The sequence below is a fragment of the Oryctolagus cuniculus genome, chromosome 6, assembly GCF_964237555.1.
Source record: "Oryctolagus cuniculus chromosome 6, mOryCun1.1, whole genome shotgun sequence".
NCBI lineage: Eukaryota > Metazoa > Chordata > Mammalia > Lagomorpha > Leporidae > Oryctolagus > Oryctolagus cuniculus.
The window spans coordinates 66,790,027-66,808,331 of record NC_091437.1 but is presented as its reverse complement, the minus strand read 5'-3'; the positions used below and the strand labels follow the sequence as shown (position 1 = coordinate 66,808,331).

The following is an 18,305-nucleotide window of genomic DNA, read 5'->3' as shown; positions in this document are numbered from 1 at the left end:
CAACAATATTTTTTAGATTTCTAATTTCCTCTTCTTATCTTTGGTTTGACTGTATCCTTTCCTGTTCTCTGTCTTCTAAGTCTGATATTCTCTCTTCTGTTTCACCCATTCTGTTTTTAAGGCTCTCTAATGTGTTTGTCATTTGATCTATTGAGCTCTTCATTTCATTTTGATTTCTCTTCACTATCAGACTTTCCTGTTCTACTAGTTTCTGCGTTTCATTTTGATTCTTCCTTAAAATGTCATTTTCACGAGAGAGATTTTCAATCCTGTCCAATAAGGATTTCTGTAGTTCAAGGATTTGCTTTTGAAAACTTCTAAATGATCTTATCATAAATTTTTTGAAATCCGTATCTTGCATTGCTTCTATCTCATCATCTTCATAATCTTGGCTTGGGGTGTTTTGTTTATTTGGAGGCATCATAGTGTCATCGTAGATATTGTTCCCTCGATTTCTGTGTTTATTGCTTGGCATGGTTAATTCTTTTTCCCTCACTATGAGTTTTTTTTTTTATACTATGTCTGTGTTAAGTGGACTGCCTGCTGTTGGAGGAGCCTTGGAGGCTTGAGATGCGTGTGGCCTGAGAGCTCTGCTTGGTTCTTCCGGGTTACGGGTGTGCAAATGTGACACCCTCAGGTTATGCGTGGTAAATCTCTATTTTTTATTTATTCATTTATTTTATTTTATTTTATTTTATTTTATTTTTTATTCTGGAGGTAAGTAATACTGGAAGGCTGAGCAGCATTGATGGTATTTAGCTTCCGATCTCTGGCTTCTACCCAAAGAGTCTGTGCAGGCTCTGTTTCTCTTCTGGACTCCCACTGGGTTGCCTAGGCTACTGAATTGTAGCCTTAACTCTCCCCTTTTATTATGTATATCCCAAGTGGGGCTTACTCTTTGTCTCTTGCTCGCCTTTGCAAGGTTGGTGGAGAGAGGAACTTGTCTGTATCAGTATGCTCCCAGCTTTTTTTTTTTTCCTTCTCTCCTATAGTCAGTCTGGTGAACTTTCCCGCTTCAAAGCCCGCTTCCCTCTAAAATTCTGTCCGCCGTTTCCCCGCCAATGTCTCCGGTTACTGAGCTCACCTCGCCTTCCAGTGCCGATGTGTGGACTCGGGGCCCTGGGCGTCCCTCCTCTCCCCGCTGGTGTCTGTGTCACATCCACTCCCCTTCCCGCACTGGTGCGCAGACTGTGTGGCTCCCGCGGTTCGGCTTCCGCGCGTTGGGCGACCCTGCTCTCCCAGTAGGTCCTCTGAGTCACAGCCACTAGATCCGGAAGAGTTTCCTCTGCAATTTTTTCCTGATCCTTTTTCTGAGGCTACCGTAACTCCACTTTTATTAAACTAAATTTTCCTGGACTATCGGTGCGCGCCCCCACTATTCCACCATCTTGCCCCGCCCCCTGGAATACATTTTTTAACATTAAAATACTTAGAGTCAGTTCTCCATATTTGTAGGTTCAAGCATTCATTGTATGAACATATTTTAAAATAATCATCTAAGATTTCATTTAAATATTAGCCACTTTACAGAAGCATTACAGGTTATAGATTTCCATGTATTTATGACCAATATCTTGAAGAACACTGAATTTGCCAAAGGTAAGACTATTTCTTCAAATATATTTCCCCACTCACATTTTTTCTAGTGACAGTAAAATACAGGAAAGTAGGTTTTGTCTTAGAAACAGGCTTTAATTTAAAACACTAGGCAAGAGCATACTACAGTAAATAAATATATTGATGTTATTGATTTTCTACATGTATCTTTGTGGCAAGGCTTGAGGGAAACTTGGAAAGGGAAAAGGAGAAGGCAATCAACAATTGAGAAGTTAGGTAAATGAGGGAAAATACTAAGATGGCATTTTTTGTTTGGTTTTGTTTATTTTTTCCAGTTTTTTTTGTGTAGACAAAATGGTTTTCAATTTTGAGTGTAATAATTCCTATTTTGGTAAATAAGAGTTAGTGAATTGCAGACTTGCCTTGAGATCCATTTTAAGAAGATTCTTGGGAAACCAGATTGTGAATAAGTGGTGATTAAGTGGCAAACAAGAGGGAAGAAAAAATAATTAACTGACATATTATTCTGTTTTGTTAGAAAGAGTTGCTTAGAGAAGAGTCATAACTCATCTTTCAGATCTAGAATGTCTTGATGGGAAGGTGGGAGAAAGGTATCTTATAAATAAAGTCAGGTTGGATTTTGAGTTTCCTAGTCCTTGTTGTACTCCTACCCAGAAAAATTAGTTTTCAGCAAATGGGTCTGTCTCTTTTTATTCCTTTTTTGTTTAAGTTCTCAAATGATGAATGAAACTGGCCATGTTGGTAAGAGGACTCAGCCTACTGCACTAGTTGTTAGCTGAAATTGTATATCACAATGACTTGGAATTATTTAACAAAGATTTACACATATAGGTTACATGTGTAGGTTAACCCACTAACATTTTTTTTAAAAGATTTATTTATTTGAAAGTGAGAGTTACAGAGAGGCAGAGGCAGAGGCAGAGAGAGAGAGAGAGAGAGAGAGTGAGAGAGCTCTTCCATCCACTGGTTCACTCCCCAAATGGCTGCAACAATGGCTGGAGCTGGGCTGATCTGAGGCCAGGAGCCAGAAGCCTCTTCCTGGTCTCCCACGCAGGTGCAGGGGCCCAAGGACTTGGGCCATCTTCTACTGCCTTCCCAGGCCATAGCAGAGAGCTGGATCGGAAATGTAGCAGCCGGGACTCGAACTGACAGCCATATGGATGCCAGCACTTTAGGTGGCAGTGCTTTGCCCACTATGCCACAGCACCACTCCCCGCCTCACCCTCCTCCTCCCCCCCCATAACATTTTTAAGAAACTTGCAGAGTGACATGGTTGGAGCAAGGGAGTAAGGGAAGGAGGCAGGAGAAAGAGGAGGGAGGGAGGATAGGATGGGGGGGGAGAGAGAGAGAATGAATAAGAATATGCTTGTTTATTCCCCAAATGGTTGCAATGGTTGAGACTAGTCTAATGCCAAGAGCCTAGAACTTCAACCGGTTCTCTCATGTGAGTGGCAGGAGCACAGATACTTGGGCCATTTTTTGCTGTTTTCTCAAATATAATAGCAGAGAGGTGGAGAGGAGCCAGGCATCTAGGACTTGAATGGGTGCTCCAATATGTGGTGCTAATGTTGCAAGTGGTGGCTTAACCCTCTGGCACCACAAAGCTGCCCCTGCCATGAACCTTTTGATTCAATAAATCTTTTATGGCCTGGACATGGAGGGGGAAAGCCACTAGAATCCAAAAGTTGTACTTTCAAAATTTATATTTATTAAATAAAGGTTAAAAAAATTAACTAACAAAAAAAAAATTTCTTGTGATTCTGATAAACTCTTGGTTGAGGACCACTGAATAGTTAAATGTGATATATAAAGTCTCAAAAACTTAATAAATCTTTGATAGTTTGGTAGATGTTACTTCCTTCAACACTTTACTTTCCAACAATATTAATTTTTCATCATTGTTTCATTTGATCTGTAGTTGGGAAGTTTGGAGGGATGATATTGCTGATAACTCTCAGCTTATAGAAAACTGTTCTTTACCTGTTAAATGTCATTCTCTGCCATTGGGAGGGTCTTCAGAAATTTGCTTATGGATAGTCTTTGAATGAGAAGATGTTGACACTTTAATGATTTCTTGTCTCTGTTATTCAGGGTATTAGGTCTAAGCAAGGTTTTCATGGTTAGAATAGTTGCAAATTGTGAACACTTTTTTCTGTTTGAAACTGTATGATAATATAATCTTGGTGTGTCTGTTTAGTTTGTTGAACCCTGACACATAATCAGTATGGCAGATGTAAAACTGAAAACCATGATGTTGGAAAGAATATACATGGGAATTTAGTTAACAGTTTAGTCTCCAAAGTCCTACAAACCAAATACCTATTTGATTAATGATATGGCAGATTTAAATATGAATGATTGTTATTTAATTGTTGGAAAACTGTGTACTAGGTATTATCAGTCCCTTTTATTACAAGTTGGGCTTGAATTTTAAGGGGAAATAGATTATACATGTCATTTGGAAACACATCCTCAGCTGATGTAAAAGTAGAAATGTGAGTAGTTTGCCTAATAAATTGTGTCTACGTAAAATATAGGAGGCTTAGGAAGAAATTTGAATTTCAAGGTGCTCTTTATCAGATTGGGAATCCCTTGAGCTCATGTTACTGAATGGTATGCTGTGCAAAGGCTGTCCTGGGATGTGTCCAATTTGCTCCTGGTCCCACCTAGGGGACACATGATACATAGTTTTATAATATTCCCCAAACATAGATGACTATGGAAGCTTTGTATTGGAGTGCAGTGCATACTTTATGCAAAAATAAATGCTCTTGGGAGTATATATTGAGAAACATTGCTCTACAGATAATAATTTAGCTCATCAGTTCAATAAAACTACTTAAAGCCTTTATTTCTATATAAGACACAGAAGATATAGCCCTTTTCCTCGTGTCTTGGTTTAGATGGGAAACAATCATATAATTATAACATCATGATGGATGAATGCTTTGATAGAAGCAAAAAATCTTGTAAGCAGTAAATGTTTGAAGTGAGTGTGGAGATGAAGTGAGTGTGGAGCAATTGAGAGCTTTGAAAGGAAGGCAGAGCATATGTGAAAGAACAAGGGTAAAAGGGAAGAGTCTCTTTTCTTTACTTTCCATGTTGTATGTCTAAGGCTTTTGGGTCATTTCAAATGTTATCAGTTCAGTTAAGAAATATGTAATGTTGTGAATTATAAATTGCTTTACAGGATGGCCTCACACCACTTCTAGTTGCAATGCATGAAGAGAAAGAGAAAATGGTGGAATTTCTAATAATGAATAAAGCAAATGTTCATGTAGTTGATAATATGAATAGGTACAGTATTTCAATTTTCTTTCTTTTTAAAGCTTACTGATAGTCTATTGGTAGGAGTCATTCAAACCCCCAAAATATAAAGTTAATAAAAAAGATTAACATTTTTATTGAGATATTATGAAAAATAGTCACACAAATCGTGTTAGGGAGAAGAAAGGCAATTATTTGGTCTGGGCAATACAATGAACAACATATAGTAGTAGTCATAGTCCCTTGTAATAGTGATTGGTACTTTTTTCCCATAATCTGACTTGTTTTGGTTATATGAGCTTATATTAGCTAAAGAGGATTCATTTCAATTTTACTGGTTTGATAAAGTATGTACTTTTAGTTTATGACTTCGTATTGAGCTTTTGAATTCTTATGTAGTATTTAAAATTTTTCTTCTTATATGCCTTTCATTTAAAAATGCTAGGATAGGGGGCCAGCACTGTGGCGCAGTGGGTTAATGCCCTGGCCTGAAGTATAGGCATCCCATATGGGCGCTGGTTTGAGACTTGGCTGCTCCACTTCCAATCCAGCTCTCTGCTATGGCCTGGGAGAGCAGTGGAAGATGGCCCAAGTCTTTGGACCCCTGCAGCCACATGCAGGAGGAAGCTCCTGGCTCCTGGCTTTGGATCGGCGCAGCTATGGCTGTTGCGGCCAATTGGGGAGTGAACCAGCAGATGGAAGACCTCTCTCTCTCTCCTCTCTCTGTGTAACTCTGACTTTCCAATAAAAATAAATAAATCTTAAAAAATAAAAATGCTAGGATAGGAAATGAAAGTCATTTTGTCTGTAGGGTGACTTTTTGTTTTAAATTGCTTTCTTTGAAGAATATTCATGTTAGGATATCCCTGAGTGACTATAGCTTGTTAGTACTAGATACTGTAGTTTCATCAGTTTTTTTCTTCTTGATGTCAGCTGTATTCTGATATTTTTATTTATTTAAAAGAATTTTTTTTCAAAGTCAGAGTTGCACAGAGAGAAGGAGAGACACTCAGAGAGAGCTCTTCTTTCCATTGGTTCACTCCCCAGATGATTGCAACAGCCAATGCTGGGCCAGGCTGAAGGCAGGAGCCAGGAGCTTCTTCTGGGCCTCCACATGGTTTCAGGAGCCCAAGCATTGGTCCATTTTCCGCTGCTTTTCCCAGGCTGTTAGCATGGAGCTGGATTGAAAGTGGAGCAGCTAGGACATGAAATTGACGCCCATATGGGGTGCAGGCATTGCAGGTGGTGGCTTTTACCTGCTATGCCACAATGCTGGTTCCCTTTATTTAATTTTTAAAGTTGTATTTTTTAAAATTTTTATTAGGAAGAGAGACAGAGGGAGAGAGGGAAGAAGGGAAGGAGATGTGGGGGCAGAGAGAGACAGATAGATAAAAGAATGAGCATGCTCCCTTTCACTGTTTCTTTGCCCAAATGCCTGCAACAGCCCAGGCTGGGCCAACTGGAAGCTTAGAGCTGAGGACACAATCAAGTCTCCCATGTGGGTTACTAGAGTCCAATTACTTAACCATCACTACTGCCCTCTAGGGTATGCATTAGTAGGAGACTGTAGTCAGAAACTGGATCTGGGAATGAAACCTGGATAGTCTGATATGGGAAAAAAAAAAGCATTTAACCAGTGTCTTAATGGCTAGGTTAAATGCCTGCCATTGATATTATTTTTAATTAGTTTGGACAGAGGGAAGAAAGATAACTTTGTTTAGATAAGCTTTTCCTTTATTTATTTATTTAATTTTTAAATATTTATTTATTTGAAAGAGTTATAGAGAGAGAGAGGAGAGGTAGAGAGAGAGAGAGAGAGAGAGCAAGCGAGCGAGAGCGGTTTTCCATCTGCTCATTCACTCCCCAAATGGCTGCAACAGCCAGAGCTGGGTCTATCTGAAGCCAGTAACCAGCATCTTCTTCCAGGTATCCCAGGTGGGTGCAGGGTCCCAAGTAGTTGGGCCATCTTCCACTGCTTTCCCATGCCATAGCAGAAAGCTGGATTGTAAGAGGAGCAGTGGAACTTGAACTGGCACCCATATGGGATGATGGCACTGCAGGCAGCAGCTTTACCCACTATGCCACAGCACTGGCTTCTACTTATATAAAATTTAATGTATTACTAAGATTTCCTTTAATGAAGCTAAGTAATAGGTGATAAAAAAAGACACAAAGACTAGATTTAATTCCTAGATGTCACACACCTATTAAGTGTGTGACCTTGAGAACATTACCAAATTTTAAGTGATATGAAAAGGGGATAGTAAGATATCCTTGAAGGGTGAACATATATAAGATTATATGTATATAAATATCTTATATATTTATATAATTTTTAAAAAGATTTATTTATCTGAGAGGTAGAGTTATAGACAGAGAGAAAAGTTTTCCATCTGCTCATTCACTCCCCAGATGGCTACAATGGGCAGAGCTGGGCCGGTCTGAAGCCAGGAGCCAGGAGCCTCCTCTGGGTCTCCCATGTGGGTGCAGGGACCAAAGCACTTGGATCATCCTCCACTGCTTTCTCAGGCCATAGCAGAGAGCTGAATCAGAAGAGGAGTAGTCAGGACTTGAACTGACACCAATATGGGATGCCAGCACCACAGGTGGAAGCTTTACCTCCTATGCCACAGCAGTGTCTCCTATTTATATAAAATTTAATGTATTACCTGGCACATGTTTATCAGCATTGTTAGTTAGCTGAACCTACTATGACTATTATGACATTATAATACTCTAGGTTTAAGTCTGTAAATAGCTTTTTAAAAAATTTATATATTTATTTGAAAGGTAGATTTACAGAGAGGCAGAGGCAGAGGCAGAGAGAGAGAGAGAGAGAGAGAGAGAGAGAGAAAGAGAGAGATTGGTCTTCTATCTGTTGGTTCACTCCCCAAATGGCTGCAACAGCAGAGATGTGCCAGTCTGAAGCCAGGAACCAGGAGCTTCCTCTGGATCTTCCATGTAGGTGTCAGGGCCCAAGGACTTGGGCCATCTTCCACTGTTTTCCCAGGCCATAGCAGAGAGCTGGATCAGATGTGGAGCATTCAGGAATCGAACCGGTGTTGATATGGGATGCCGGCACTGCAGGCTGCGGCTTTACCTGCTATGCCACAGTGCTGGTTTCTGCAAATAGCTTTTACTTACCTGACTTCTAGTTGACTGATATATCAAACTAGGGAAAAATGGAAAATTTTGCATTCAAATCTTTGCCCAATTCAATAAAGGATCTCAACAGTTGTTCATTAAGGGACTTTAAATTAATAACTTCCATGGAATACCTCAGTTGTACAAAAGGCTTCCTTTGGGTCCTTTTTCTTTAGCCCTGGAGTTAGCTTAGAGAACTTGAGATCCCAAATGCTTATGTCTGTTAATACATTTAAATGGTCAATTGTACATAGTCCGGGAAGTGATTACTGTGGTGAAAATATGTTAAGTCAGCTGTTTAAGTCACTCCATTAAAGTTTCCAATGGTAAATTTATCTGTTGTTTTAGAACATCACTCATGTTTGCTGCTCAGTACAGATCATCCAAGATACTCAGCCTTCTTCTTCAACAAGGGGTTGATGCATTTTGTGAAGATAGCTGTGGGTTTACAGCAGAAAAGTATGCTCGTCTTAAATTTAATACGTAAGTGTTTACAGAAAAATGCCAGTCAACATTAAATTGATGTTTAAAATAATTATAACAATTGCGTGTTTTAGATGAGGTAAGATTTTGTAGTTTTTGAAATGACAGTGAGTGAATATGCTTCATCAATCAGAAACCAAGCAAAAGCTCATTGACTAATTAGAAGTAGTAGTGGATACCAGATTGTTTATCTCAGAATTTGAAGATTTTTATTCTTAAGATCCAAACAATGCCCATACCATTCCAAGAGTAACCCTTAAGCTTGGAATTCAAATAGTGTCACCTTTTTGATTTTTCTCATTAGTTAGAATTTGAAATGTCCAGTTTAATCAGAAAATCTTGTACTTTCCCCTGAGAGCTATCTTCTAAATCTTTGAATTTTCCAAGAACCAAGAGGGTTTCATAAGTTCAACAAAGGGAATCTTCTTTCACTAATCAGACAGGAAGGACATTTTAGTAATTCTGTGCTTTTTTGCGGTTTCTTTAGTTTTGCTATTGAAATTGCCCCTAAAGTCCAGCAATGATTGACTTTTGCTACCAGAATTCTTTTACTGATCCAGATCCCCCAGTCCTCATGGTAAACTAAACCTATACTCCAAGGTTAAAACATTTACTAGTTGACTTACAAATGCATATATACTCAGCCATTGTATATAAGGCAGTAGCACCCTACTAAGCATTTTGGCCTCCTAGATTTAGCCATGCAAATAGTGAGAAACTGGACTCATCCAAGAAAACCTTATGTGGAGTCCACATCTTAGCCTAAACCTTTGTGGTGAGTTATTTTTGAGGCTCTTATTTGTCTTCTCTGTTAGAAAATATTAATTAGGATCATTCCATTCTGTCAGAGGTTCCAAAAATTTTGTAGGAAAAGATCAGGGTTTTTTTTACGCTTTGCTACCAAATATATAAGTTAAAGCCCATTTATATTCTGTGTGCATCTTTTATTGGATTGTGCAGTGTCCTTGGTCATTATTTCCCAGAGTGGGCATCAACTTATGTTGCCCCGTCACATTAATGAAAATCCTCCATATTATGAGTACTTGGTCTTTACCTTAAATTTTCACAATAGTTTCAAATTCTGTATCATAAGGAAGCCCTTCTTCAGAATTCTTTCAATCTTTTTTTTTAACTTTTATTTAATGAATATAAATTTCCAAAGTACGATTTATGGATTACAATGGCTTCCCCCACATACCGTCCCTCCCACCCACAACCCTCCCCTTTCCCACTCCCTCTCCCCTTCCATTCACATCAAGATTCATTTTCGATTCTCTTAATATACAGAAGATCAGCTTAGTATACATTAAGTAAGGATTTCAACAGTTTGCTCCCACACAGAAACATAAAGTGAAAAATAATAGATGATTTTTTTTAAATGATGATGAAATCAGATCAGACCTATTGTCATGTTTAATCCCAGTGAGAGTCAAGTTGGGAGTTGATAATTTCTTTTTCTTTTTCTTTCTTTCTTTTTTTTTTTTTTTTTTTACAGAGGATCAGTTTAGTATACATTAAGTAAAGATTTCAACAGTTTCACCCCCATAGAAACACAAAGTGAAATATACTGTTTGAGTACTCGTTATAGCATTAAATCTCAATGCACAGCACATTAAGGACAGAGATCCTACATGAGGAGTAAGTGCACAGTGACTCCTGTTGTTGACTTTACCAATTGACACTCCTGTCTATGGCATCAGTAGTCTCCCTATGCTCCAGTCATGAGTTTCCAAGGCTATGGAAGCCCTCTGAGTTCTCCGACTCTTATCTTGTTTAGACAAGGTCATAGTCAAAGTGGAGGTTCTCTCCTCCCTTCAGAGAAAGGTACCTCCTTCTTTGAAGACCTGTTCTTTCCACTGGGATCTCACTCACAGAGATCTTTTGCCAGAGTGTCTTGGCTTTCCATGCCTGAAATACTCTCATGGGCTTTTCAGCCAGATCGGAATGCCTTTAGGGCTGATTCTGAGGCCAGAGTGCTATTTAGGACATCTGCCATTCTATGAGTCTGCTGAGTATCTCGCTTCCCATGCTGGATCACTCTCCCCTTTATTTATTCTATCGGTTAGTGTTAGCAGGTACTAGACTTCTTTCAATCTAAAGTGGGTTATTTGAGGGGAGGGTGGCATTGTGGTGCAGTAAGTTAAGCTGCTGCTTGTGATGCCAGCATCCCATATGAGCATTGATTCATATCCTGGCTGCTACACTTCTTTTTATTTTTTAAATTTATTTGCCAGGTAGAGTTATAGATAGTGAGAAGACAGAGACAGAGAGAAAATTCTTCCTTCTGTTGGTTCACTCCCCTAATGGTCTCTACAGCCGGCACTGCACCAATCAGAAGCCAGGAGCCAGATGCTTCTTCCTGGTCTCCCAAGCGGTGCAGGGGCCCAAGCACTTGGGCCATTCTCCACTGCCACAGTAGAGAGCTGGACTGGAAGAGGATCAACCAGGACTAGAACCTGACGCCTATATGGGAAGCCAGCACCGAAGGCGGAGGAGTAACCAAGTGAGCCACGGCGCCGGCCCCTGCTACACTTCTGATCTAGCTCCCTGCTAATGTGTTTAGGAAATCAGCAGAAGATGGCTCAAGTGCTTGGGCCCCTGCCATGCATGTGGGAGGCCAGGATGGGCTTCTTGGCTGATGGCTTCGGTTTGATCCAGCCCTGGCTGTTGTGGTCATTTGGGGAGTGAACCAGCCAAAGGGAGATTCTCATTCATTCCCCCCCACCCCCATCTTTCCCTCTTTCTCTGTAACTCTGCCTTTCAAGTATAGATATTTGAAAAATAAAATAGGCTACTTGGATTTAAGAGCGTTAAGCCTCATTCATAGCTCATCAGTGTCCATATATTAAAGTCAGGTTTGGTCTTCCAAGTCAGTTGGAGTTTGAGTAGGCAGAATAAGTATCATTCTAACAATGATCAATTTATTCAGAGTTAGAAGGGACAGTAGTAGTCTGTCAGTTTCTGACATCTCTCAGTTTTCTGCCAGTGTGAATGATTAGGTCAATTATGCTATCTCATAAGATGATATGTTTATAAATACATGTAGTTACAAATTATTAAGTACCTGAGGTACCTCGAATTGCAAAACACATGGAATACTTAATAACCAGAATTAGAAATAAGAATATTTTCTGAAAACTGCAACATTTGACTATTAGAACTAAAGAAAAAGTACACACCAGATTTTATTTAGAATTCTATAATAGTTTTGATGATAAAGTTGAAGGACAAAGCATTTTGTTTCTTCACTATTTCTTTTATATTACCTCATTAAATCTTCATAAGTGTCTAATGAAAAAGGTAGAGAATTTCTTATTTTTTAAAAGAAAATCTCAATCTAAATGACTAGTCCAAGGAATAGCTAATGATTACAGACTGGGACTTCTAAGTTCAGGACAGTTTTCATTATGTCATATTAACTCTAATTAATTTATTAAGGTATACTATCATCAATGTATGACTATTTTACTTTTTTCCCTTTGAAATTGCAAGCTTAAGAAAAAGTTTGTAGAGTTTTTAAATTTGAAACATATTGGGATAACTAAAATTCTGATACCAGTTCTGATACTACCTGAAATATTCTAAGGCATTGTATCAGTATTCAAATAATAATTTTACTTATCTCTTTTGTATACATAGAAAAAATCATCTGATAATTTTAGATTATATGGAAAGAATGAAACAAAAAGGGCATGAAGAGAGAAACCTAGGTAAGGCTTCTTCTTCCTTTTTTTTTCAGATTTATTTATTTGAAAAGCAGAGTTACAGAGAGGCAGAGGCAGAGGCAGAGAGAAAGAGAGAGAGAGAAAGAGACGGAAAGAGAGAGAGAGAGAGAGAGAGAGAGAGAGAGAGAAACTTATTCATCTTCTGGTTTAGTTCCCAAATAGCCACAATGAGCAGAGCTGGGCTGATCCAAAGCCAGGAGCCAGGAGTTTCTTCTGGGTCTCCTACGTGGGTGCAGAGGCCCAAGGAATCAGGTCATCTTCTACTGCTTTCCCAAGCCATAGCAGAGAGCTGAATTGGAAGTAGAGAAGATGGAACTCAAACCAGCATCCATATGGGATGCCGACACTGCAGGCAGTGGCTTTACCTGCTACGCCACAGCACCAGCCCCAGATAAAGCTTCTGATGGTAAATTACTCTTGGTGGTTTCACCATAGATAAAAATAAGAAGGATTAGATTACAAAGTAGCAGCCAAATAAGTCAGTGATTAGATTTCTTGTATTTTTTTAACTATTATTTAATGAATATAAATTTCCAAAGTACAGCTTATGGATTATAATGGCTCCCCCCCCATAACTTCCCTCCCACCCGCAACCCTCCCCTTTCCCGCTCCCTCTCCCCTTCCATTCACATCAAGATTCATTTTCAATTTTCTTTATATACACAAGATAAGTTTAGCATATATTAAGAAAAGGTTTCAACAGTTTGCACCCACATAAAAACACAAAGTGAAAAATAGAGTTTGCGTACTAGTTATAGCATTAAATCACAATGTATAGCACATTAAGGACAGAGATCCTACATAAGGAGTAAGTGCACAGTGACTCCTGTTGTTGACTTAACAAATGGACACTCTTGTTTATGGCATCAGTAATCACCCTGGGCTCTTGTCATGAGTTTCCAAGGCTATGGAAGCCTTTTGAGTTCACCGACTCTGATCATATTTAGACAAGGTCGTAGTCAAAGTGGAAGTTCACTCCTCCCTTCAGAGAAAGGTACCTCCTTCTTTGATGACCTGCTCTTTCCACTGGGATGTCACTCGAGGAGATCTTTCATTTAGGTCATTTTTTTCCCCCAGAGTGTCTTGGCTTTCCATGCCTGAAATACTCTCATGGGCTTTTCAGCCCGATCCACATGCCTTAAGGGTTGATTCTGAGGCCAGAGTGCTGTTTAGGACATCTGCCATTCTATGGGTCTGCTGTGTCTCGCTACCCATGTTGGATCGTTTTCTCCCTTTTTTTATTCTATCAGCTAGTATTTGCAGACACTAATCTTATTTATGTGATCCCTTTGACTCTTAGTCCTTTCATCATGATCAATTGTGAACAGAAATTGATCACTGGGACTAGTGAGATGGCATTGATACATGCCACCTTGATGGGATTGAATTGGAATCCCCTGGCATGTTTCTAACTCTACCGTTTGGGACAAGTCAGCTTGAGCATGTCCCAAATTGTACATCTCTTCCCCCTCTTATTCCCACTCTTATATTTAACAGAAATCACTTTTCAGTTAAGTTTCAACACTTAAGAATAACTGTGTATTGATTATGCTATTCAACCAAAAGTATTAAGTAGAACAAACAAAAAAAATACTAAGAGGGATAACGTATTAAGTTGTTCATCAACAGTCAGGGCAAGGGCTGATCAAGTCACCGTTTCTCCTAGTGTTCATTTCACTTTAACAGGTTTCCTTTTTGGTGCTCGGTTAGCTGTCACCGATCAGGGAGAACATATGATATTTGTTCCTTTGGAACTGGCTTATTTCACTCAGTATAATGTTTTCCAAATTCCTAACAGGGATCACTTTTCTGTTAAAATTTAAACACTTAAGAATAATTGTGTGTTAATTACAGAGTTCAATCAACGGTACTAGAACAAAAAAAATACTAAAATGGATAAAGTATTACATTGTACATCAACAGTCAGGACAAGAGCTGATCCAGTCACTGTTTCTCATAGTGTCCATTTCACTTCAACAAGTTTCCCCTTTGGTGCTCAGTTAGTTGTCGCTGATCAGAGAGAACATATGATAGTTGTCCCTTTGGGACTGGCTTAATTCGCTCAGCATGATGTTTTCCAAATTCCTCCTTCTTGTTGCAAATGATCGGTTTCATTGTTTTTGACTGCTGTATAGTATTCTACAGAGTACATGTCCCATAATTTCTTTATCCAGTCTACTGTTGATGGGCATTTGGGTTGGTTCCAGGTCTTAGCTATTGTGAATTGAGCTGCAATAAACATTAATGTGCAGACCGCTTTTTTGTTTGCCAATTTAATTTCCTTTGGGTAAATTCCAAGGAGTGGGATGGCTGGGTTGTATGGCAGGGTTATATTCAGGTTTCTGAGGAATCTCCAGACTGAATTCCATCGTGGCTTGACCAGTTTGCATTCCCACCAACAGTGGGTTAGTGTCCCCATATCCTTTTTTCCCCATATCCTCTCCAGCATCTATTCTTGGAACATTTCTGAATGTGAGCCATTCTAACAGGGGTGAGGTGAAACCTCATGTGTGTTTTTTTTTTTGCTTAATGAATATAAATTTCCAAAGTACGACTTATGGATTACAATGGCTTCCCCCCCATACCGTCCCTCCCACCCGCAATCTTCCCCTTTCCCACTCCCTCTCCCCTTCCATTCACATCCAGATTCATTTTCGATTCTCTTAATATACAGAAGATCAGCTTAGTATACATTAAGTAAAGATTTCAACAGTTTGCTCCCACACAGAAACATAAAGTGAAAAATAATAGATGATTTTTTAAATGATGATGAAATCAGATCAGACCTATTGTCATGTTTAATCCCAGTGACAGTCTAGTTGGGAATTGATAATTTCTTTTTTCTGTTTTCTTTTTTTTTTTTTTACAGAAGATCAGTTTTGTATACATTAAGTAAAGATTTCAACAGTTTGCACACCCATAGAAACACAAAGTGAAATATCCTGTTTGAGTACTCGTTATAGCATTAAATCTCAATGTATAGCACATTAAGGACAGAGATCCTACATGAGGAGTAAGTGCACAGTGACTCCTGTTGTTGACTTTACAAATTGGCACTCCTGTCTATAGTAATCTCCCTATGCTCCAGTCATGAGTTTCCAAGGCTATGGAAGCCCTCTGAGATCTCTGACTCTTATCTTGTTTAGACAAGGTCATAGTCAAAGTGGAGGTTCTGTCCTCCCTTCAGAGAAAGGTACCTCCCTCTTTGAAGACCTGTTCTTTCCACTGGGATGTCACTCACAGAGATCTTTCATTTAGGTCTTTTTTTTTTGCCAGAGTGTCTTGGCTTTCCATGCCTGGAATACTCTCATGGGCTTTTCAGCCAGATCCAAATGCCTTTAGGGCTGATTCTGAGGCCAGAGTGCTGTTTAGGACATCCGCCATTCTATGAGTCTGCTGAGTATCTCGCTTCCCATGTTGGATCACTCTCCCCTTTATTTATTCTATCAGTTAGTATTAGCAGGTACTAGACTTGTTTATGTGCTCCCTTTGACTCTTAGTCCTTTCATCATGATCAATTGTGAACTAAAATTGATCACTTGGACTAGTGAGATGGCATTGGTACATGCCACCTTGATGGGATTGAACTGGCATCCCCTGGTGTGTTTCCAACTCTACCATTTGGGGCAAGTCAGCTTGAGCATGTCCCAAATTATACATCTCTTCCCTCTCTTATTCCCACTCTTATGTTTAACAGGGATTACATTTAGTTAATTTTCAACACTTAAGAATAACTGTGTATTAATTACAGAATTAAGCCAGTCATATTAAGTAGAACAGACAAAAAAAAACTACTAAGAGGGATAAAGTATTAAGTTGTTCATTAACAGTCAGGGCTATGCTGATCAAGTCACCGTTTCTCCTAGTGTCCATTTCACTTCAGGAGGTTTCCTTTTTGGTGTTCAGTCAGTTGTCACCGATCAGGGAGAACATATGGTTTTTGTCCCTTTGGGAGTGGCTTATTTCACTCAGCATGATGTGTTCCAGATTCCTCCATTTTGTTGCAAATGACTGGATTTCGTTGTTTCTTACTGCGGTATAGTATTCTAAAGAGTACATATCCCATAATTTCTTTATCCAGTCTACCGTTGGTGGGCATTTAGGTTGGTTCCAGGTCTTGGCTATTGTGAATTGTGCTGCAATAAACATTAGGGTGCAGACCGCTTTTTTGTTTGCCAATTTAAATTCCTTTGGGTAAATTCCAAGGAGTGGGATGGCTGGGTCGAATGGTAGGGTTATCTTCAGGTTTCTGAGGAATCTCCAGACTGACTTCCATAGTGGCTTGACCAGTTTGCATTGCCACCAACAGTGGGTTAGTGTCCCTTTTTCCCCACATCCTCGCCAGCATCTGTTGTTGGTAGCTTTGTGTATGTGAGCCATTCTCACCGGGGTGAGGTGGAACCTCATTGTGCTTTTGATTTGCATTTCCCTGATTGCTAGTGATCTTGAACATTTTTTCATGTGTCTGTTGGCCATTTGGATGTCATCTTTTGGAAAATATCTATTGAGGTCCTTGGCCCATCTCTTAAGTGGGTTGTTTGTTTTGTTTTTGTGGAGTTTCTTGATCTCTTTGTGGATTCTGGTTATTAACCCTTTATCTGTTGCATAGTTTGCAAATATTTTTTCCCATTCTGTCGGTTGTCTCTTCACTCTCCTGACTGTTTCCTTTGCAGTACAGAAACTTCTCAATTTGATGCAATCCCAAATGTTAATTTTGGCTTTGACTGCCTGTGCTTCTGGGGTATTTTCCAAGAAGTCTTTGCCAGTTCCTATATCTTGCAGGGTTTTTCCAATGCTCTCTAATAATTTGATGGTGTCGGGTCATAGATTTAAGTCTTTAATCCATGTTGAGTGAATTTTTGTGTAAGGTGTAAGGTAGGGGTCTTGCTTCATGCTTCTGCACGTGGAAATCCAATTTCCCAGCACCATTTATTGAATAGACTGTCCTTACTCCAGGGATTCGTTTTGGATCCTTGATCAAATATGAGTTGGCTGTAGATGTTTGGATTGATTTCTGGCTTTCTATTCTGTTCCATTGGTCTATCCGTCTGTTTCTGTACCAGTACCATGCTGTTTTGATTACAACTGCCCTGTAGTATGTCCTGAAATCTGGTATTGTGATGCCTCCGGCTTTGTTTTTGTTGTACAAGATTGCTTTAGCTATTCGAGGTCTCCTGTGTCTCCATATGAATTTCAGCATCATTTTTTCAAGATCTGAGAAGAATGTCTTCAGTATCTTGATTGGTATCGATTTGATTTCTATAAATTGCTTCTGGGAGAATGGACATTTTGATGATGTTGATTCTTCCAATCCATGAGCATGGAAGATTTTTCCATTTTTTGGTATCCTCTTCTATTTCTTTCTTTAAGATTTTGTAATTTTCATCGTAGAGATCCTTAATGTCCTTGCATAAGTTTATTCCAAGGTATTTGATTGTTTTTGTAGCTATTGTGAATGGGATTGATCTTAGCAGTTCTTCCTCAGCCGTGGCATTGCCTGTGTATACAAAGGCTGTTGATTTTTGTGCATTGTTTTTAGATCCTGCTACTTTGCCAAACTGTTCTATGAGTTCCAATAGTTTCTTAGTAGAGTTCTTTGGGTGCCCTAAGTAAAGAATCATATCATCTGCAAAGAGGGATAGTTTGACTTCTTCCTTCCCAATTTGTATCCATTTAATTTCTTTTTCTTGCCTAATAGCTCTGGCTAGAACTTCCAGAACTATATTGAATAGCAGTGGTGAGAGTGGACATCCCTGTCTGGTACCAGATCTCAGTGGAAATGCTTCCAACTTTTCCCCATTCAATAGGATGTTGGCCGTGGGTTTTTCATAAATTGCTTTGATTGTATTGAGGAATGTTCCTTCCATACCCAGTTTGCTTAGAGTTTTCACCATGAAAGGGTGTTGTATTTTATCAGATGCTTTCTCGGTGTCTATTGAGATAATCATATGGTATTTCTTCTGCAGTCTGTTAATGTGCTGTATCACATTGATTGTTTTGCGCACATGAAACCATCCCTGCATACCAGGGATAAATTCCACTTGGTCTGGGTGGTTGATCTTTCTGATGTGTTGTTGCATTCTACTGGCGAGAATTTTATTGAGGATT

The 18,305-nt window shown here is 39.2% G+C and overlaps 1 protein-coding gene across 6 annotated transcripts in view; it reads left to right on the top strand.

The window, feature by feature from the left end:
• The window catches only part of LOC103352426 (POTE ankyrin domain family member A), a 204,348-nt gene that overhangs the window by 45,669 nt on the left and 140,374 nt on the right, over positions 1–18,305 (top strand). For 5 of the 6 annotated variants that reach the window (XM_051833798.2, XM_051833795.2, XM_051833800.2 and 2 more), the window contains 3 exons: positions 4,769–4,875; positions 8,338–8,472; positions 12,112–12,182. In XM_051833798.2, the coding sequence (XP_051689758.2) occupies positions 4,769–4,875; positions 8,338–8,472; positions 12,112–12,182 (313 nt within the window). The remainder of the gene's footprint in view (positions 1–4,768; positions 4,876–8,337; positions 8,473–12,111; positions 12,183–18,305) is intronic. The other variant, XM_051833797.2, reaches the window with a different exon arrangement.